General features: G+C 41.1%; 1 protein-coding gene across 1 annotated transcript in view; it reads right to left on the reverse strand.

Annotated features, from left to right (window-relative positions):
• Positions 1-5,572: 5,572 nt before the first annotated feature.
• The window catches only part of Scarb2 (scavenger receptor class B member 2), a 62,677-nt gene continuing 45,722 nt past the window's right edge, over positions 5,573-22,527 (reverse strand). Inside the window, exons 6-12 of the mRNA XM_008843536.3 lie at positions 22,504-22,521; positions 21,839-22,008; positions 17,928-18,046; positions 15,406-15,479; positions 14,032-14,083; positions 10,470-10,628; positions 5,573-8,473 (exon numbers count right to left, since the gene is read on the reverse strand). Of these exons, the coding sequence (XP_008841758.1) occupies positions 8,435-8,473; positions 10,470-10,628; positions 14,032-14,083; positions 15,406-15,479; positions 17,928-18,046; positions 21,839-22,008; positions 22,504-22,521 (631 nt within the window). The 3' untranslated portion in view covers positions 5,573-8,434. The remainder of the gene's footprint in view (positions 8,474-10,469; positions 10,629-14,031; positions 14,084-15,405; positions 15,480-17,927; positions 18,047-21,838; positions 22,009-22,503; positions 22,522-22,527) is intronic.

Raw genomic sequence — 22,527 nt, forward strand, 5'->3', positions numbered from 1 at the left:
CCAACACCTAAGTGTTATTAGGAAAAACAATGAGTCTTTCTGTAAGAAACAGTATATTTTAAAATGAAATGGAGATCTTTTCTAAAGTTTAAAAAATCATTCAATTTTATGTCTTACAGGGTTTATACTGAGTTCAATATTGTATAACTGTATTAATTCAACTGTAAACCTAAAAATTTTATAGCCACTTCTGAAAGAGACATCTCTTTGCTCTGGAAATTGAGTATGTTAAAGCTGTAATGAAATGCTTCTTCTAAAAATAAATAAATAAAATGCAAATGGGTAACTTATTCAAAATTAAATGATGCTGAGCTGGATGTGGTGTCTCACACCTATAGTCCCAGCATTCAGGAGGCAGAGGCAGGGGGATCTCTCTGAGATTAAAGTCAGTCTGGACTATATAGTGAGTTCTAGGCCAGCTGGGGCTACAAGGAGAAGTATTCAAAAAGACCAAAAAAAAATTAAATTAAAAATTAAATGATGTGTCTCAAGCAGGGTTCATAGTGAGAGTGCCTGCCTGCTGGTGGGAACACTGAAGGAAAACAGGAGTATGACTGTTGGAGGGGAGGGAAAGCAGTTCTGGGCTCACAGCTTGAACAACAGGATAGAAGCAGATGCCATTTTCCCAGAGATGGGAATTAAACACAGGGACGCTGAATTCCTTTCCTTCCTCACTGACCTGAGGATCAGGTGGCTGTGGAAATCCAGCAGGTGTTTGGACATGTGGGACTGAGCTGAGCAGAAAAGGTCACATGGAGAATGGAATTGAAGCCAATTGGAATTGTAGTACAGTGAACAGGCCTGAGAGTGACCTGAGTGGGCCATTCAGGGTGCGAGGGAGAATGAGCTCATGGTGGCTGGGGCTTCCCCCTTGTCCCAGGAAAGGTACTGCACTCAAACTCAGGTTCTCATGGGACCAGTACAGTAGAAACTGACATTCTAGGGATAGCTGACATTTCCGGGCAGCTATAAACCATGGGCACTCGGCATACAAACTGCAGTACCTCTGTATATCCTTTGATAAACTGCTTCTTCATACTTGCCTTATAAGAAGGGGACATGGTCTTTTTCCTGGGACCCAGCAGTTCCCTGGTGCTCAGCTCATCTCACCATCAGCTAGTAGGACAGAGAGTCTACCACTTTTCTTTTTTTCCTTGCTATCTTGGCCCTGTAGGAATGACTTTTACAATATGGGCATAATCTGAACTAATGACTTTTACTTAACCTTGTAACCAAAAAGTTTCTGTTTATAATGTAAACAAGCTCACTGAGCCATGTCTTATGACCCAGGCACCTGACCTATATCCCCCAGGACCCCATTTTGCCCTCCATCCAAGATAGTGAATGAATGTGAGTGTGCTTGATTAGCATATCAAAATGCTGGAAGCAGCAGCATGTTATTCTCATTGCAAACATTGAAAAGAATTGAGAAGTCTGTCTGAAATTGAGCATGGGAGATGTTTTAGGACAAGGGATTGAAGGTCCAGATTCTCTGATGAGGGTGGATCCTAGCTTCTACTTCCCCAATTCATGCTGGAGATACTGCTTGAATATGAGAATGAGGGAAGCCTGGCTCAGGAGCACAGTTCTTGAGACAGCTGAAGGAACAGGCTCCCAGAGTTCCCTTCCACTCTTGGCCTTAAGATGAATGTGAAGAGTCAGCTGTTTCTTTCTTCAGGTATAACCTTAATGTGGCTCAGAAAACACCACAGGCCCTGCACATTTTTGTTTTCCCCCATGAAGCTCATTCCTTAGCTCATGCTGTGTATTTTTGTGGACACCCAGAAGGGTAACAGCAGTTGAAAATCCATATGATACCCGTCTTGTGCGCCAATGGGGATACACTGCTAGCATAGCAGCCTCCTGACTGATCTCTCAGGATTTATGGAAACTTTCCAATTCATTCTTCACCCTGTGGCTAGCATGAGTCTTCCTAAACAAACCCATTCACTCACCCACCTTCCCAGGACAATGCAATTTAATAGTTCCAGTAACTTCCCATTGGTTTTGAACTAAGCTAAAGTACCAGGATCTTTAATATGGCTTAGTGATCCTAACATGACATGGCCTTGCTTTCTCCCCAGCCTTATCTTTCATTGCTCTTTCGTCTCTGAACCTCAGCCAAACACTTCACTCACGTGTAGCAAACCTGTTCCCTCTTGCTCTTGGACATGTCCTATGCCCTCTATCTGAAATGTTCTGTTTTGCCTAACTCCAAGTGCTAGTCACAGTCCCAGAGCATCATGAAGCAAATGAAAATTTATATATGATTATTTGGTCATGTTTTTCTCCACTAGACTACAAGTGCTACTCATTCTATATTATACTTTAATTATTCATAGGAAGATTTTTTATTACCTTATTAGTGTTTAAATATATTTTCTGGACTCTTTGGTCACCCGTAGCCTAATTTATATGTATAGTGTTTGGCATTAAGCAGGTACTTAATAAACATTAAACAAATGCTTGGAATAGGTACATATGCACAAATGCATTGTACATAGGTACAATGTAAAAAATACAGACCTCAGTATCACACGTGGTATGATTATTTTTCTATGAAATGTCTGGGAAAGGCAGATATATACATGTAGGTTAGTGGTTACCGGGGACTGGGGTTGGAAGGAGTGGCTATAAACTGGCATAGATTTTACTGAGGTGATGAAAACACTTTAAAATTGCACAATTCAGTCAATTTACTAAAATCACTGTATTATACATGTCAAATGGGTAAAATTTATAGTGTGCATATATCGTAATAAAGGTGTGGTAGTTTGAATGAGAATGTCCTCCCATAGGCTCCAAATATTTGAATACTTGGCCCCAGCTGGAGGCGCTGTTTGCAGAGGTTTAGGAGGTGTGGCCTTGCTGGAGGAAGCGGGTCACTGGGGTGGGCTTGGAGAGTTCATCACCTTGCCCTCTTCCAGTTTCACTCTCTGACTCCTGTGCCTGCTTGAAGATGTGTGTTCTCACCTATCTGCTCTGGCTGCCTCCTACCATGCGTTTCTGCTGTGATGGACCCTTATCCATCTGGAACCACAAATCCAAATAAACTCTTCCTTCTATAAGTTGCCTTGGTCATGGTGTTTTATCACAAAAACAGAAAAGTAACTAATACAAGGTTTTTAAAACTTTTTTGTGTGTGTTGAGTAAAGGAAAGAATGTAGTTATTACTGGTTATAGGACTTTTTTGTAACTTTTTAATTGAATTTTTGTGTCTTTCATACAGAACATCTTAATCAGTCAATCATTTTTATACCTGCTTCTCCATTGGCACCATCCTATAGGCCCCTCTCCTATCCCACTGGAATTCATACATTCTGTAATTTGTATTAAGGCCTACTGTGTCAAATTAGTATTCCCAGACGTCCCTCAGTACAAGTTCATCCACTGGGGTCTAGGTAGCCTATCTAGAGTCCTTCCCTTTAAGAAATTCAGCTCTACCTAACCTAGCAGCAATCACCTGCCAATAATTCTTCGAGTAAGATTGGAGCCTGCTGCCCATTTCCACAGTTCTGTGCTGGGGTTTTGTCTGCTTGAGTTTGCATGGGTCTTGTGCATACTAACATCATTGCTGGAGGTTTGTATGAGCAAGGACCCAGGAGCCTGTAGGACTCTATTTGCATATGGCCATGCACCTCCTTGGTGGTTCTTAAAATCTTTCTGCCCCCTCTTCTGCAGTGGTCCCTGAACCATGGGTAGGTGGAATTTAATATGAGTCCTTCCAAGGACCCACACTCTGCTGACTCTTACTTTCCATGCTTTGGCTCTTTGTTACCTTTTGTGGCCCTCTGTTGCATGAGGGCGCTTCATTGATGAGAGAAAAGGTGTATTAGTGTCCTCTTTACCCCTTGTTCTATGTTCTATGAGTATGCTGGATAGCTTTATTGTCAGCTTGACACACCTGGGTTGAGGGACCCTCAAATGGGGAATTTCCTCTATTGGCCTGGCCTGTGGCCATGTCTATGGGGGAATTTTCTTGATTGTTGAGCGATGTGGGAAGCCCCAGCCCACTGTGGGTGGTACCTTCCCTGGGCAGGTGGGCCTATGTTGTATAAGAAAAGTTGAGCATGGGCCAGGGAAGCAAGCCAGTAAGCAGCGTTTCTCCATGGCCTGTGCTCCAGCTCCTACTTCCAGGTTCCTGCCCTGAGATCCTAACTTGGGCTCCCTGATGAACTTTGACCTGGGAGATGTAAGCTGAACAAACCCTTCCTTCCCCAAGTTGGTATTGGTCAGAGTATTTTGTCACAGCAATGGAGAAACAAACAAGAACAAGGAGCCTGGTTATGGGACTTTTATCTTGTGCTAGGTGTATGTACGTATTTCTGAACTTGATATTCTATGTCACTCTATATTTAAATATTATTCATAGGTAGACATTTTAATGCCTTATTAGTATCTTGAATATATTTCTGGACTCTTCTAATCCTTGATTTGAAACAATTGGGCTTGATACGCTACACATGTGACTATGTGACTCTCTCTATACCTTTGGCTAAGAAGAAATTGATACAAAGAAAGTCCATTGTGGAAATTGGATTTGGGATGTCTAGAAAGGACATATGATAGGGACCAAGTGTCCTTCACATATAAGAACATTTCCAATACTGATCTGGAAACTTTACGATGGCTCTGGATCCTTGCTGATTTCAAGAATAAGACACAGTATTGGGATGGGAAAGGTTTTAAAAGTAATCTGAATTTTAGGATTAATAATGTCAATTCAAATGCCCCAGATCCAAAGCCCCAGAACCTCTTCAGTAGCCTCTGATCTCCCTGCCCAGCTCCCAGCACCCTTCTGGGCAGGCTGTGAGCATTTTAGCTCGTGTCCTGAGAGGCAGCCCAGGCAAGAACACTAGACAAGTATATGACATATGAAACAGCACTGGGTGATGGCGTAGGAAAGATAAGGAATGAGTAAATGCTGGTAGAAAGCAGATCCGGGCTGGGGGTGTAGCTCAGTGATAGAGTGCTTGTAGTACCAGCTTGTACAGGCCCCTGAGTTCAAACCCAGAAACACACACAGAGTAACTAAAATTCCTTCTGGAGGGGTGTAAACAACATCTGTCCCCTCCTCCCTTGGTCCTGATGATAAAAAAACACCAAGGTAGAAACAATTTCACCAAACTGCAGACTGGGAAAACAGTTTATTGCGTGAGGGTTTGCTTAACAGGAATGTGAGTACTCCCTCCCTAAGGCCAGACTAAGGTTTTTCTAACCTATACACACTTAGCCCCTCCCCCAAGCCTTGTGCAACTAGGGCCAACTGGTTGGTTTGGAGGTGTGGCTGAACTCATAGGTGAGGGTCCTGTGAGTCTCCCTGCCCCTCCCTTCCTTGCTGGGGCATGAACAGTTAACAAACTCAGCTGTGATAATCTTAGGCAAGCTTGGGAAGATGGCATCTGTTTGTCAGAGGACAGTCCTATTCCCCCCTCCGCCACACACACACACACAAGGAGTTCCTCCTGTGGGTAGTCCAGCCCAGGAACCTGTTCCACCCTGAGGCTGGGACACTCATAAGCTAACTGCTGCCTCCTTTGGTTCCATTTTTCAATAACATACTCAGCGCAGCTTCATATAAATTTTTTTTATTAGTGAAACATTTCATTGCATTAAGGGTAGAAATAAACCAGGTCAAGAATCACATGAAATGAACCAACTATATAAGCTATGTGAAGAACATTCTGGTCAGTCTTTTTAAAGTTAGGCACAAGCAATTTACACCAGTAACAGTGCCCAGAGGGCTTTTTGCTGAATTCACATCTTAAACAATTTAAGTTAAAAATTAGCCTCCCTTAAGTAAAAACCCCAATAGGGGTTAGTTGTATAGTGCTTGTTCTACTTGACCATTAGTGATCCTTCTAGAACACAAGCAGATACAAATAACGTCTGCTGGGAAAAACCTGGCACTAAAGTGGCAAAGCCCATTTCTTGTACTGCTCTCAGCTCCCTCTTCTCCCTGCCTGCCATTCAGTGATGTGAGGATCACAAAGGCTTTGGGGCCTTTCCAGGATGGCTGCAAATGAATGAATACAAAGACCAGCTTGCGATTTTCAACCCCAAAGCAAATGGGCACATGTACTCTCTTAGCCAACCTATAATTCTGACTGCAGTTTATGCGTTTGCCATAGACCTTGTCTTCAGAAGAAGGAGACTATCAAATGTGATTTTTGAGCCATCATTATTAAGAACCATGGCACAAATATAGAATTAATATGTTTGTGTCTCCTTGTCTATGTGAGAGTCAATCTAATATGTAAATCATTAGCTGGTATAATCTAAAAAAATCTCCTTCTCAGAGATTATTATATCCTGAAAATAGGAATGAACCAATTAGTATGCACTAGCTTATCAGTTTATTAGTGTGGGTAAGTAGTTGCATAAAGACATCAATCCCAGTACTTGGGAGGCTGAGACATGAATTCAAGGTCAGCCTATGCTACATAGTGAATTCCAAACCAGCCTGGGCTACAGGGTGAAACCCTGTCTCAAAAAACAACCTAATGAAAAAAAAAAGTTGATGAATAAGGAAAAACATGCCAATTATCTGGTTAAATATTGATAACTTCTAAAAATATAGAAATTTGTCACTATTAAAGATCAAATATTTTAAATTTAGTTTTCACATTTTGATGATTTAGAGTATCTACTATTTCTACTTTGACATATAGGAAAGTTGAGAGTTCAATGAATTATCTCTTCAAGAAGGGAAACATCACATATTGCTTTAGTATCAACAGAAGAAAAATTGTGGCTTATAAATGAAAGCTATCTAATACTTCAAACATGGATAAGTGAAATCTCTGATTTAAAAAATTTTTGCTTACATTGAAATTCAGTTTTAAACAATAAAATTCAGTTGTTAGGAAATTCTGTACCCACTTGTCCAGATAACATATAGGATTTCTCATTAAAAATGAATGGTGGGTGAGACATGGTGGTGCACACCTTTAATCCCAGCACTGAGGAAGCAGAGGCAGGCGGATCTCTGTGAGTTTGAGGCCAGTCTAGTCTACATAGTGAATTCCAGGCCAGCCAGGGGACCCTGTCTCAAAAAATAAAATAAAATAAAATAAAAAGATGGTGGACTTTGAGACTTGTAAGACAATGCCCTTCAATATGTTAACGTCTGACAACAATGACACAGGGATGGCTCCCAGTCATCTGCCTCTACTGGAAGCCAGGAATCTTCTGAAGGGAAGTAGCTTCACTTCTGGTTCCAGGACCCCCTTCTCTGAAATACTTCTACGTAGTACTTCAAATATGTCATTCTGTCAGAAAACGATTGTCACAGAAAATACAGGGCACATTTTTCTGTATTTAGTGAGTAACAGTGAGCCAAACACTGGCTGGGACTGAATCTGATGAAAGCACTTACAGAAACAACTTCAAAGTCACCAAGAAGACTGTTCAGAAGAAATACCTCTCTAATCCAGGCGCATTTTCTGAATCTATATGTAATTTAGGCTATGGGAGGATGGCCTTCCTTATGATCATAATCTTATAAATAATCTCTCATATTTGGCAGTCACCATCACTCTGTATCAGCATCACATTGGCAGAGATGGACTTGGGGGACAAGTCATTGATAGCATTCTCCCAGAAGCATGTTTCTACATCATGATGATTTTGACAAAAAAAGACAGTTAATAATCTACAAATGTCTATTCTACATGAAATATCTGTTCTTACTCTCACCAACATCATTTATGTATCCTCTTTATTCACAAAAATACAACTTAAAAATCCTTAGGAGCTTATCTCGATCTACTCTTGGGTACCACCCTACCTCATCCCTTCCCCACTTGATTCCTATCCACTATAAAAATAGTCAAAAGACTGAGCAATTTTCCTGAAGGAATTATGAACTTAAGATTAGGATGAAATGCAACATGTAATTTTTTTAATATATGTAATGTTTTAAAGAAGGAAATCAGATGCATCTACATGATATATTGGATGAGGCTATTGTTTTTACCCTGGGTTCCAAACTCTTTCCTTCTGTTTAGAGATGAATGGAGGAATATAGCATAAAGCCACATATATGTATTTTGAACACAAATTTTGGTGAATGAAGCATAGTGAATGAGGTTAGACCAAGTAGCATTAACAAGTGATGCAGACATTGTATCTATAACAGTGGTCACAAAATTTTATAGCAGCTCCCAGAGCCCAACAACAAAAAGTTTCTGTACAATAGTTTATTAAATACTCCCTAGACACATGAAAACAATTTCAGAGACCACACGGTTTTATAAAGCATAAAGTCTACATCTTTATATAATGGCCTGTTCTTTACCCTCTGGCCAGAATGTTCTTCTCACTTGCAGGCACCGTAGCTTAGCCTGTGAGGATGCGGGGTTTCCCCTGTTCTGGTCCAGGTCAGGGCAGCTCACACGTTCTCTCACCAAGCTCAGGTGACAGCTAAGTTCTCTTAGGTTCGTATGAGGGGTGCTCTTTCATCTGCTGTTCCCTGAGACACGCAGGACAGACAGAAGATGCAGTTAGATGTTCATTCAGAAACTTCTCCCCCAGTGTGAAAAGTGGAGGCAAGGTGGGGAGTGAAGAAGCGGGAAGGAGGAAAAGCTGACAGGAAGGCAGTTCACCTCACCTATTTATGGGACTGTGTGGCCTAACCCTCTTAACGGCCCACTTTGTCCTCTCCGACCTCCAGACCCTAGCTGCACCCTTCCTTCTCTGTATCGGTAGGACTATAACACAGCATCCTCAACTGAACTGGCCTCTGTCCTGGTTTGTAACCTACCAGAGAGCAGTGGCACAGAGGCAGTAGATGCTCCGTAATGCTTGCTGAAGACACTAAAATGGTTAATTATAGGGGCACTAATTAACATTTTGGGGAGGTATATTTGTACTTAGGAGAATCTCAGTGATGGTACAAACTCAGTCCCACAGATCCATAGATAGGAATGGTCAGAGAGTTTGCAGTGGCTAATTCAGGCTAGTGTGACTAGCATGGGTTAATGACACAAAAAATGTGAAAGGTAGAGTAATCTAAGCCAGTATTACTGAAATGGTTTCAACTAGTTTCATTTCCCATTTCCCATTTTCTTAGTTTAGGAGGGTAACTGAAGGGAAAAGCACTGTGAAAACAGAAACTGCTGAGAATTTAAGAAGGGTGTTGAAGCCAGGTCTGGTGGTTCAGGTCTGTAATCCTGGCCACTTAGGAAGCAGGAGGACCACAAGTTCAAAGACTGCCCTGATACAGAGCAAGTTCAATGTCAGCCTGATCAACTTAGAGAGACTTTACTTAAAAACAAAGACTTGTTTTTGTTCTTAAAGAGTAGGACTATACCTCAGTGGTAGAGCTCTTGCCTAGCATGTGCAAGGCCCTTTTTAAAAAAATATATATTTTGTTATTTTTATATGTGTATGAGTGTATTGCCTGCATGTATGTGAGTGCACTCCTGTCGTGCAATGGTGCAGATGTCAGAAGAGGGCTTCAAGTTCCCCTAGAAGTGGAGTTAAGGGCGGTTTGTAGCCGCCATGTGGGTGCTGAGAATCGAACCTGGGTCCTCTGCAAGAGCAGTCAGTGCTCTTAACCGCTGAGCCATCTCTCCAGCCCCATCTAAACCAAATTTTAGAAGAGGTCTTGAATAATTTGATATCCTTTGTGTTTCTTCTACACATGAACAACTTGAATCTAGAAAATATTAAGTAAGAATGAGTACACAAGGCCCTTTGTTTAACCTCTAATACCACAAAAAAATAGAAGAGTTTTCACAGAAAAGGGTCATGTGGGATATTCAGCTCTCTGAGTTGGTTTACTGCATTCCTCCCAGAAAGTAATGACTCCATGTGCCAATCTTTTACCATGCTATGGTGCCTCAATCAGAGCACCTTCTGATGCATCAGGGATTCTTTCTAAGCAGGTATCTGTACAATATTGAAATTTTTTATCATATCTAATAATTAAGTTTACTGAGCTCTTATTACAAATCAACACTGGATCAAGACTGTTATGTTTTCTATATCAACCAATCCTCTCCAAAACCTCAGAAGGGGACCCTATTATCTTTCCACTTTATAGATGATAGAATTAAGGCTCTTTCTAGAGTCATATAGCTGTTTAATGGCAGAAGGAAGATTTTAATCTAGGCAGTCCAACACAAAAGCCCAGGTATAATGATTTTGCAGTCTTCCTATGTCCTGTTATTGCTTTCAAAGATGTAAAGTTACCTCCTGTGGGATATATCCAGGGATTTCATACCAACCAAGAGAGCCTCAAATACCAAAAGGCACCATTCTATCACCCTGCCTTTCTTGACATATACCTGCCCTGCTTACCCTTGGTCCAGCAGTAACAGAACCATAAAAATCACTGCGTGCCCCACCTCTGCATAAAATTCCAGTATCTATCCAAAGGAGCTAGCTGCAGTCTAATAAAGCACACTGAGGAATTCTTCAAGTAAAATTACAAATAAGAGAGGAGTTCCTCTGCCAGTACTCACCTCATCCATGGATCCCTGTCCTCGGCACGCAAGCCACGTGAAGATCAAGCCAAAGAACACACCCAGTGCCATGATGATGTAGGGTATGTTGGTGACAATCAAAGTAGTGTTAATCACAGACTTTAGTCGCCTTGCGGTCTCTTTATCAATGAGAACACTCTGGGGGAGCAAGAAATAATATTCCCTTGAGGACTAAATATCCAAAGTGTATGTGTGTGTACACAAAATATGTATATATGTTCTTCTTTCAAATCACAAAATACAATGTGCTTATATCCTATTATTAGGAAGTCAGATATATTGAAAATTCACTTATAAATTAGAAAAACCAAAGAGGGAATTTACTCATTAATATATATTTGCCACATTCTGTGGCACTATTTTGTTTTTGAATATATATATATATATACATATATATATTTCTTGAGACAAAGAGTCACTATGCCTCCCTAGCTGGGCTGGAACTCACTATGTAGACCAGGCTGGCTTTGAACCCACAGAGATCCACCTACCTCTACTTCCTGAGTGCTGGGATTAAAGCACCACACCCAGTATTTTGGTCTTTTTTTGAGCCAGGGTCTTGCTATGTAGCTCTGGCTGGCTTGGAACTCATTCTATACAGCAGGCTGCCCTTGAACTTGTGGCAGTCCTGCCTCTGCCCCTAAAGTGCTGAGATCATAAGTATGCACAACCAAACCCAGCTGCTTGTGGGTTTATTTTATTTTTTATGTGGCACGATTTTGAAGGCTCTAGAGCCTTTAGGAGAGGGAGGCTGGCTGGAGGAGGTAACTTACTAGGGCAGGACTTTGAAAGTTATACCAACCCCTAGCTCTGGCCTGCTCTCTCTGCTTCCTGATCTAACTGTGATATGAGGAGTCTCAGCCACATGCTCTGGCCTCCAGCCACCTTACCATGATGAACTCAAGTCTTTCTGAAATCATGAGCCAAAATAAACCTTTCTTCCCTTAAACTGTTTCTGCCAGGTATTTTGGTCAGGACACAAAAATAACCAGTATCTCTTATTTTAGATCGGACAATTGCTTAAAAATTCAGCTCTGCAGCCAGGCATGGTGGCGCACGCCTTTAATCCCAGCACTCGGGAGGCAGAGGCAGGCAAATATCTGTGAGTTCAAGGCCAGTCTGGTCTATATAGTGAGTTCCAGGACAGCTGGGGGTACAGGGAGACCCTTTCTCAAAAAGACAAAAAAAAAAAAAAAATCAGCTCTGCATAACTCCCTTCCAGAAGTATCTCTGGCTACCTCAGGGCTGATGGAAGGCTCCTTCTCTGCACTTTCACTGTATTCTCTGGAACCTCATTTGTTGTCCTTGTACCCAGCATAATTGTTTACCTGTTTATCTCCCATTGACTGTGATTTCCTTGAAGGCAAGACATCGTGGCCACCTCTACACTGGGTATAGCACCCAGCACACAGAAGGTGCTTAATTAATACTGGTTGATTAAATGAATGAAGCACTACAAGAACAGTATGTGGACAGTTATCACTTCTCTGTGGATTCCTGTAGTCACTAGTCTCAATGAAAAGTGTTCAGATGAGTTGTGAAGCTAATCAGAATTTGAGACAGAATTCCTAACTGAAGAAACACACTAACTTCAGAGTGAGAGCAGAGGTTTCATCACTTGGAGCAATGGGTGAATGATGCGTAAAAACTGTGAGCAATGACTCTGGCTTAGTTTGCACTGGCCTGATGGGGTTTGGGTTCTGTGGCAGTTCTTTCGATAATTGTCAAGGCTCTGTACGGAGCTTCCTCTAGGGTAAAAAGATGTGGGGTCAGCAGTCTCCAAGGTCACTTCCAGGCCTAGTATTTCATTTTTCCGAGTGAAAAATCAAGCTCTTTCTAGAGGACAATAGAGCACAAGAGTTCACTCCATGATCCTGGATTAAATCTAGTTTTTGACAAAATAGCAAAGCAAAAGCAGGGGGTAGAGAAGACTTCAAAAACGCCATGACTGGTGGCACAGGGCAATAACCATCAAGCCGAAGATGAGGCAGAAGCATCCTGAGTTTATGGCCAGCCTGGGCTACATTTGCCAAAAGAAACAAAACAAACAGAACAACCCCTCCCCCGCCCCTTAAACACTACTACAAACTCAAGTTGACCTGTCTGCATTTCCCCAAACTCCTATTTTCATGTCATCCCCCACCCCACAAACAATAGCAATGGGGAGGAAGAGCAAGCTACAAGTTCTGTGAGGTTTTTCCTAGGAAACAATAAAAGCCTTATCTTAGAATTGCCACCACAAACCCTTCAAAGACTTAGAAATGTGACCACCAATACAATGCTAGAATAAAGAAAAAATGATCCCAAACTTCATCTGCTTTATGATTTCAACCACACAGAACTGAAACTAGAAAAAGACCAGGAGGCAAAAAACCCAAAAGATGTCAGCTGCACCTGCCTCTGATGGTGATTTACTTAAGACTTCTTTTTTTCATCTACCAAGAGTTCTATAAAAGGCATAGGCTTTACAAAATATAAAACTTAAACCCTTTTTAAGTTGTCATTAGGGAAAAAAATTTACAAGACACTGAGTAAAATTTAAAAATTTGAAAGTAAGCATGCTGGGCACAAGTCTGTAACACTAGCACTTGGCAGATGGAGGGAAGAGGACTTGGAGTTTAAGGCCAGTCTGGGCTACATAGCAAGACAGAATCTACATAAATAAATAATGAAAAACACTATATAAAGATGACTACATTTTATTAGTGATTTTAATATTTCCTTTTCTTGCTCATCTGTTACTAATTTTTCTACAAAAAGTATTTTGAGGGAACAGAGGAAAAAATAAGAACTTAAAAAAAATGTTCTTGAGGCTGGAGAGATGATTCAGTGGTTAAGAGCACTGACTGCTCTTGCAGAGGACCCAGGTTCAATTCTCAGCACCCACGCGGCAGTTAGGAACTGTCTGTAACTCTGGTTCCAGTGATTCTGATGCCCTCTTCTGACCTCCATGGGCATTGCATGGCACAGGTGCACATACATATATGCAAACAATATTCATACACAAAAAACAAAAATAAATGTTCTCGTTAGTAACAGAAGCCTGCCAACTGAGAATTTATTGGAGAAAATTTGCATTTCCCTCCCTTCACACTGGGTGGAAGAGAAGAGATAACCATAGTAGATCTGGTATGTGATTTTTATCACATTCTCTTAAATAGCAAGGCTTCAAGGAAAAAAGAATGGCTTCATGGGACAGCTGTCTGAGTGTTGGCTGTTTATCTCAGTTCTCCAGAGCTTGGCAGTGATTTCCTCCACCTTTGCATCTTGTTTCTCACATAACCAGCACCTCAGAAGGGAATTTTATTCAACTAGTGTTCTTGAGAAGGAAGATTTCCTGTCATTTTCCAAATCAGCTCCCAGACATGTGAAGCAGTTTTGCATAAGCATTGAAGAAAGATTTTGAGGGGGTCAACTCATATTTTAAACAGTCATCTTTCCCCCTTTTCATATCTTAAATGACACATGGTTACCATAGTAGATGTCATAATGGAAATGTTCCACGCTTGGACACTGTGGCTCCCTCCCTCTCAGGACTTACCTCATTGAGAAACATCACTGGGAAAACCACGGTCCTAATGTTTCCTGTTTCACTACAAAGACAAAGATGGCATTATTTCACAGACATCCTTATCATGATATCTCTCACTTGGAAAGACACATTCACATGAAAATTCTAGAACATTCCCTGGAATTAATTGCAGGCTTCTTGGTTATCTTTGTAGACACATATAAATCAAATGAAGACTGCAATGTATCAGCTAACAATTCAAGCCTGCATGTTTATGTGGTATTTCATCAAAGTACAAGCAAATCCATCAAATGAGCACTGCTCACAGAGGATGACACCACTGTAACAAGCTGACGACTAGACCACCTACATACTGTCTTTGCAACAAGATCCCACTGACCACTTACCATTTGCCAGTTCTGTGTTCAGTGTTTGGGGGAGCATTATTTTAGTTAATTCTTACTGCAGTCACATGCCATAGGTAGTAGTATCAAGGTCCCCGGTTGATAGAGGAGGAAATTTACTCACAGAGATGGGTAATTTGCCCAGGATCACCATGAGTGAGCAGGAGAATCAGGATTGCAATTCTATTTGGGTCTAAGGTTCCAGCTCCTAACTACTAAGTTATACTGCTTCAGAAATACATATAACAAAAGATATTCCTGTAAACCATGCTTATTTCTTAGAAGGACCTTACAACATATGGGATTAAATTTGATGAGTTCAACGGGGGAAACAAATCAAGGCTTATAGATAGATGAATGATAGATAGAAAGATAGATGTGTAGATAGACAATATATGTGTAGTTTTATGTTTTTTCATTAACTATCCTCAGTATTTTCTCAGATTTAAGAAAATTCCCACTGAAAAGTCTGGGCAGGAGGTTATACTTAGGAATTCTAACTAAAGAGTGGCTTATGGATGGAACATAGGAAGAAAAGGCTGTATTCAAGGGTCTATTTTAACTGTCCAACTGAGAGCTCGTGGTAGTCAGCCCTCTTAGAGGGAGTAGGAAGAAAAGAGATGGAAACCAGGTCAAAGTTGGAGAGGGACAGGATACTAGGTGAATGGATAAAAGCAGACTGTATCCACACAGCCTATCTAGCTGTGTGAGTTCCAACAAGTTGCTTACTAATTCTCTGTGCCTCACATTCCTCATCTGTAAAATGAGGACAATACAAAGTTGTAAGTTGATGCATGTAAAGTGCTTAAAACAATGCATGATCCACGGAAAGAATTTGATTAATACAAGTCCTAAAAGGCACCTCTGAAAATGCTGATATGCATTGCTGAAGGACAAGCTGAGCTGTTAGAAATGGACTCTGTTCCCCCTAATACCAGCCCCCCAGAAACTCAATGAAGCAAAACTGGTCTCTGTCTCTGCAGAAAGATGCAACACTTACATAAAATCATCTAATTTTCTGACATAAACATTGATTTGGAATTTCTTGGCTGCTCTTAAGATAATTCCAGTCAACTGTAAATAAGAAGAGAGAAAAAAAATTAAGATTTTTTTTTTCATCCACCAACGTTTTCAATAGAACATCATTCTGTGTGGTTTTGACCCATAGGGGCCCATGGCTGTGTCTGGCAAGCAGAGTAATACAAGGGAAAACTGGTCCCCAAACAGAATGAGAAGTACTGATAGTGTTGCACAGCTAGGGCTTTCCTGTGAATATGAATCCTGGGAATTCTGCTAAAATGCAGACTCTGCCTGGTAGATCTGGAGTGGAGCATGAGATCAAGTATTTCTAACAAGGTCTCAGGATACTGCTACTTTATGGAGCAAAACCTGGAGGACTCCAGCACGGGGTGCAACCCACAAATCCCCTGTCAGATCTGCTGTCCAGAGCTAAGAGTACAATGGCACTGCCTGCTAGAGAATGATATCCAAGTCTAGGGCCCACATGCCTAAGTGAAGGAGGCACGGGGGCCATAGCTGCCCCCTAAGCAGCTCTGCTTTTGTACTACGGTTACAGAACTGGGCCCAGCCCTGGTGACAAATACCCCTCTGTTTGGCTAATGAAAGAGAACTGACTGATGACTAACAGAGAAGGAAAAGCATCACATCTGAGAGCTAGAGCTGTAGCTCAGTTGGTAGAGTGCTTACCTAGCATGTACAAAGCCCTGCATAAACCAGGCATGGTGGCATGCACCTGTAATCTCAACACTTGGAAGGTAGAGTCAGGAGGATCAAGCATTCAGAGTTGGGGCTGGAGGGATGGCTCAGTGGTTAAGAGCACTGGCTACTCTTCCAGAGGACCCAGGTTTGATTTCTAGCACCCACATGTTCTAGCTAACAACTTCCATATCTCCAGTTCTAGGGGATCTGACACCCTCTTCTGACCTTTGCAGACTTTGTACAACACAGATGCATTTATATACATGCAGGCAAAACACACATTAAAAAAAATAAAGAGTTTAGAGTCATTCTTGGCTACATGGTGAATTCAGGACCAGCCTGGGCTACCTGAGACCTTGTCCCAAACAAGAACAGCAACAAAAAGTCACACATGGCCTTATTTGTCAGTTCACAGACAGATCTGATGAGCACAGCTGAGCAAAATGAGGTGGTAAAAGAATGTTCTTGCTTTTTAAAAAAATATATTTTATTATTTTTATTTTATGAGTGTATTGCCTGCATGTATGTGAGTGCACCCATGTTGTGCAATGCTGCTGAAGTCAGAAGAGGGCTTCGGATTCCCCTGGAACTGGAGTTAAGGATGGACAGTTCATAGCTGCCATGTGGGTGCTGGGAATTGAACCCGGGTCCTCTACAAGAGCAGTCAGTGCTCTTAAGTGCTGAGCCATCTCTCCAGCCCATTTTTGCTTTTTCCAAAAAATTATTCTATGATGTTCAAAGTTTCAAGAATGAAAATATCTGACTTTTTTTTTTTCTTCAGTGCTGCAGATCAAACCCAGGTCCTTGTGCATACTAGGCAAATACTCTACCACTGAGTTATATCTCCAACCCCTTTTAACTTATTCCTTTGAGACAGGTTTACATTAAACTGCCCAGATTGGCCATGAACTTATGATCCTCCTGCTTCAGCCTCCTGGGCAGCTGTGATTACAGGCCTGTGCCACTAGGCTCAGCAAGATGTCTGACCTTTAACTTAACTTCTACAGTGGATTTTTGCACTGTCAAATGATACCCCATCATCTTAACATCTCTTCTGTGAATACAGGAGAAAAGTATATGCATATCTGATACTTCTTACATTAATAACAGCACATAGTAGTGCTCGCTTTGGCAGCAAACATACTAAAACTGGAACAATACAGAGAAGATTATCATATTTGTGAAGCATTCCGTAGGCTTTGATTTGTTTAAATAAATTCAGTAAATGGGGGGAAAAATCACATACTAAACTCTTGAAAGTACTTGTAGAAAGAGGTTTGCCAAAAAGTGATTGACGCTAATATTCATATTTAGATTTGTATATTCCAGGCAGTGAATAAGCAGATGACATCTTCAACCTCCCTGATCTGTTCACAGCCAACAGAAGACTGACCAGGTTATGGGGGTCCAGTTTCAGTTGCTTTCAGTGACTGAATTTTTACTGTTCCTTTTGTTTTGTTTTGTTTTGTTATGCTGGTGGTTGAACCTAGGGCCTCACACATACTAGGCAAGTGCTCTACCATTGAGCTCTATCCCCAGCCCCATGTTTTTTTGTTTTTTTGTTTTTTTTTTCTTCTGTCTATCCCTCTTTCTTTAAAGCAGGTTTGCTGATTTCTACAGAGCCACAGAATTCAGTCTTCCAATTACAGGGCTACGAGTTGTGCTTCAATGTGCACCGACCTACTTCCTCCCAATTGAATGTACACAGAAGACAGTAATGTTTCTTAAGCAAGCTTAGAACTAAATGAGTGAACCTGAGCATACACAGCATACACAGACACACAGGAAGAAGTGTGTACCCACAGGATTAATGTCCACAAATGTCTCATGGTCCTCCTTGTTTGGATGCATGCCTTTCACGGCAGAAATGAACTTCTGATCAGCTAGGTAAAAGTGTGGGAAAGACATGATAATGGGTGCACCTGCAGGAAAGGGACACAGAAATGAACGGTGTTGCTTTAAAAATCCAAGGCGAACATACAGTTTCTGACCACAAACTTGGTTCCTAAAGAAAAATACACACATAAGCAAACAGTTAGCTTGACCTGGCTGACAACCTCTGTCTCTCCAGTTCAATATTTACACTTCATTTTCTGCCATCTGATGTAGCCCACACTATTTTATTGCACATCTTATACCAAAGACTTGGCTATATTATTTATATTTCAACAAACAGTTATTGAGCCTATAAGTATACTTAAAATTTTTATTTATTTATTTTTATATGTATGAGTGTTTTGCCTGCCTGTGTGTAAATGTACCTGTGTCATGCAGTGCCCACGGAAGCCAGAACAGGACGTCAGCTCTCCTGGAACTGGCGTTATGAATGGTTGTTAGCTGCCATGTAGGTGTTGAGATGCAAACCTGGGTCTTCTGTAAGAGCGGTCAGTGCTCTTAACCCCTGAGCCATCTCTCCAGTCCCAAATATAAGTATACTTCTAATGTATACGTGCTAAATAATGTTCAGGCCACACTATAAAACCAGAACTATTATCTTCATTTTGCATTTGAAGAAGCTGAGGTTCACATAAATTATCAAGTTTCTTGAGACACGTAGTTAGCAGATTATAGAGGAAGAATCCTAATAGAGTGAGGATGTCTCATTGCAGAGCTCTACTTGAATAATAATTCTCTCCCCTTGATTGGAATTTTTGCTGTTGTTTGGGGTTTTGTTTTTGTTTTTTTGTTTTTTGGGGGTGGGGAGACAGAGTATCCCTGTAGCCCCACCTGGCCTGGAACTCACTATAGAGACCAGTCTGGCCTTCATCTCAGAGATCCACCTGCCTCTGCCTCCCAATTAAAGGTGTGTACCACCATGCCAGGGTGTTGTTTTGTTTTGGATTTTGTTTTTTGTTTGAAGCAGGCTCCTATTCTGCTATTCTGTAGCTCAGGCTGGCCTGGAACTCACTATGTATAGCTTGGATCTTACAGCAAGCATCCTGCTTCTGCCTCCCAAGTGTGATAGGCATACATACAGGCATACCTGGATTTTTTTTTCCTTCCTTTAAAAAAAAAATCCTGTTTTACAATAATGGACCTTGTTCTCCTAGATATCCTGATGCAAAAAAATTTAAGAGTTTCCCTTGTTGGGATGGTAGCACCTGCCTGTAATCTTAGTACTTGGGAAGTGGAGGCAGGAGGATCAGAAGTTCAAGGCCAGCTTGGGCTACATGAGACCCTATCACACAAAGACCAAAACAAAACAGAACACTAAAAAATTTAAAGGTTGTTAGAGAAACAAGGAAGACTCCTTATATTCTTTTAACCTCTGTGCTTTCTTAATTTGAAGATGGGTTGAAGAGTTCATTCCCAATTCCTGGTAAAAGTGAGTTAAACCTGAGTTGGAGCACTGGTTATTATTCAGAAACAAATGTGATACCATTTAGAGGTCCATATACTCCCTAAGTTAGTCTGTTAAGAAAAATTGTTCACCGAAGGCAAATTGCTTTGATGAAACAGTTCTGGTCTGACTAGTCATTTTGCTTCTTTAGGTCATGAGTGGATGCAGAGTGGATCCTGGATGAGCCAATATTGCACTGTGAATATATACCTATGTTTACACCCCAAAGAACAGAGGCATGCAATACAGAAATGCTGCTTTGAGAAAATATTTGCTAAAGTTCCACATCTGTATTTGAAGAAAATAAAGCAGAGTTCTTATTGCAAATAAAATAAAGCGAAACAAAATAGTTTACATAACCACCAACCCACAGCTCAAGGCACACATTATCTGTTACCCACACAGTATTCTGGTTTCTAGCTAAAAAAGTTCCAGGAAACCACAGTTTCCCTCTTTGTGACATACAGTGACCTTTACAATGGATTTTTGAATACCCATTAAAAGGGCCAGGCACATGCTGAAGGTGGTGGTGCATGCCTATAATCCCAGCTGAGATGAAAGAATCATGAGTTCAAAGCTAGCCTGGGCCACATTTTGGTACCTGTCTCAACTTCCCTCACCCTAGAAAGGAAGTGTCAGACACTGTCCTTAGTGTTTCTTACAATACCTTTGATCTCCACATAACTTTCCAAGAAGTAATAATTCCTTCCATTTATGGACATGAAAGCCCATGTCTGGAGCCCTTTTTAACCAATGTCACAGGTTTGCTAACATCTGCAATAGGACCCTCACCCAGATCTGCCTGGTTCATTTGCTTATCCCACTATCTAAAATGCTCCCCTAGAGAATTCAGAACAACTGAAGATAAGCCTGGAGACTTTAACTTCCAGTCCACATTTGGAAATGCTGCAGAGGAAAGAGGAAAACATTTTGTCATAAGGGGTCTGAATGCTGCAAAATAGAATCTTCCTTTGACTCTGCCATCAACGTTTTCAGGAAGCAGAATATTGCTAACACAGTAATAAAAACATTCACATTTATGCCTTGATATGGCTGAGGCATCATGGATACTACTTCAGAACCCTTCACCCAGAAAGGCAACAGCCAAGTTAGTGCATTACTTCATTCTTGAAAAAGGAGGGAAATATACCAGGAGGGAAATTTCTCCAGAGAGACAATTTTAAAGAGGGCCAGGAGGTATACACCTGCATTCCAGCATCAGGGGAGGCTGAGGCAGGAGGATCACTGAGAGTTTAAGTATAGTCTGAGCTATGTGATGAGTTTGAAACCAGTCTTCTGGACTACATAGAGAAATTTTGTCTCAAAATAAAAAATAAAGAAAATAAACTTTAAAGAAGACTTCCACTCTAAATAGGGATCTAACACAAATATCAGATGTGCTAGCAGGGAATTACTCAGAGAGAAAAATTTTCTCAAAAAAAAAATCCTTTCTCGTTGCTGTTTTCCACAATTATCAAAAGAGGATGCACGAAGGTATGAGCCTGTCATCCCAACACTTACGAGGCTGAGGCAAGAGGATGGAGAGTGTGAAGCCAGCTTGGACTACACAGCAAGACCCTGTCTCGAAACAAAACCAAGACCAAAAGCTAAAATTGAAAAAGAGTAAATGAGTAATTTACTAAATGAGTAATTCTGCTGCAGCATATAAAAACATTAGGTTTTAAGAAGAAGGTGCCTTTTATCAGCGGTACCATTGATAATTCTGTCTCATTCATGGAAAGGAACAGAGAGCTGAGATGTCAAGAAACACTGAGAGGGCCAGCATGATGCTCAGATGTACAAGCCTGGTCACCTGAGCTTCATCGCTAGAACCCAGATAAAGGCGGAAGGAGAGAACAGATTCTACAGAGTTGTCCTCTGACCTCCACCATGTGCAGTGGTACACATGCCCTCCCATACACACACACACACACACACACACACACACACACACACACACACACACAATAATAATAATAAATTTAAAAAGGCAAAGAAACACTGGGAAGCTCATGCTAAGAATTTAACACTAAATCTGTTTCAAAATCCCTGGGAATCTTTGCCAAGATACAGGATTACAGGCATGTGCTACCAAAACTAGTAATTTTTTAATAGATTAACAGCAATGTTACAAAACATTATTGTTGTTACTGTTATTATTTGAGATGGATATGGCTATGTATCCCAGGATGGCTTTGAGCTCACTAGCCTTCTGCCTCTGCTACCTGAATGCTGGATTATAGGCATATGCCAAAACATAGTTTTTGAAAGGTTGAAATTTCTCTCTCTATTAAGCTGATGACATGTTCTTTGTTGCCCCTAATCTGTCTGTATTCTAGACACCCACAATCACAGCCTCTCCTGAATTTCTTACCATTCTTGCAGATGCTCACATTCAGCACACCTGAGCCCAGGCAATTTCCTTCAGGTAGACAGAAGCCAGCATTTTCAGAAGTATTGGCTAATATTTCTGCAGGCACCTTATACCGAAAAGCAGGCAGTCCCTCTACTCTCTCAAAGTCACTGAAAGTTATATATACTGACCTGATAGGACAGAAGAACAGAAAGTCAATGTGGGAATGTAGCTCATTTGGTTGAGTGCTTAGCACCCATGAAAAGTTCGAATCTCAATAGCACATAAACAGGGTATGGTGGCTCATACCTGTAATCTTAGCACTTGGGAGGTAGAGGCAGGAGGATTCGAAATTCAAGATCATCATCAGTTACACAGGAAGTTTGAGGCCAGACTGAGCTACATCAGCCCTGTCTAAAAACGAAAAAGGAAAATGAGGTAGACTGATTAAATAACTTTGCCAAGGGTCACACGACTGTTGGTGGTGGAGTTAAGATGCAAACAAACACAGCTAGGTTCTGAAGTTGTCTGTGAACCATTACACTCTACTATCTCTCAGAGTGCCTCCAGCATTTGTCACCAGTATGCATAAATTTCCACACTAAGTGTGTCTGCATATATTTATCACACTTTGTCTTGCAGTCAAAACCCTTCTTTCGAAAAGACCTTATTTTTAAAGTTATTACCTGCAGAAGTCAGATGGGAAGACA

Source organism: Nannospalax galili, unplaced genomic scaffold (assembly GCF_000622305.1).
Source record: "Nannospalax galili isolate Female #2095 unplaced genomic scaffold, S.galili_v1.0 scaffold800, whole genome shotgun sequence".
Lineage (NCBI taxonomy): Eukaryota > Metazoa > Chordata > Mammalia > Rodentia > Spalacidae > Nannospalax > Nannospalax galili.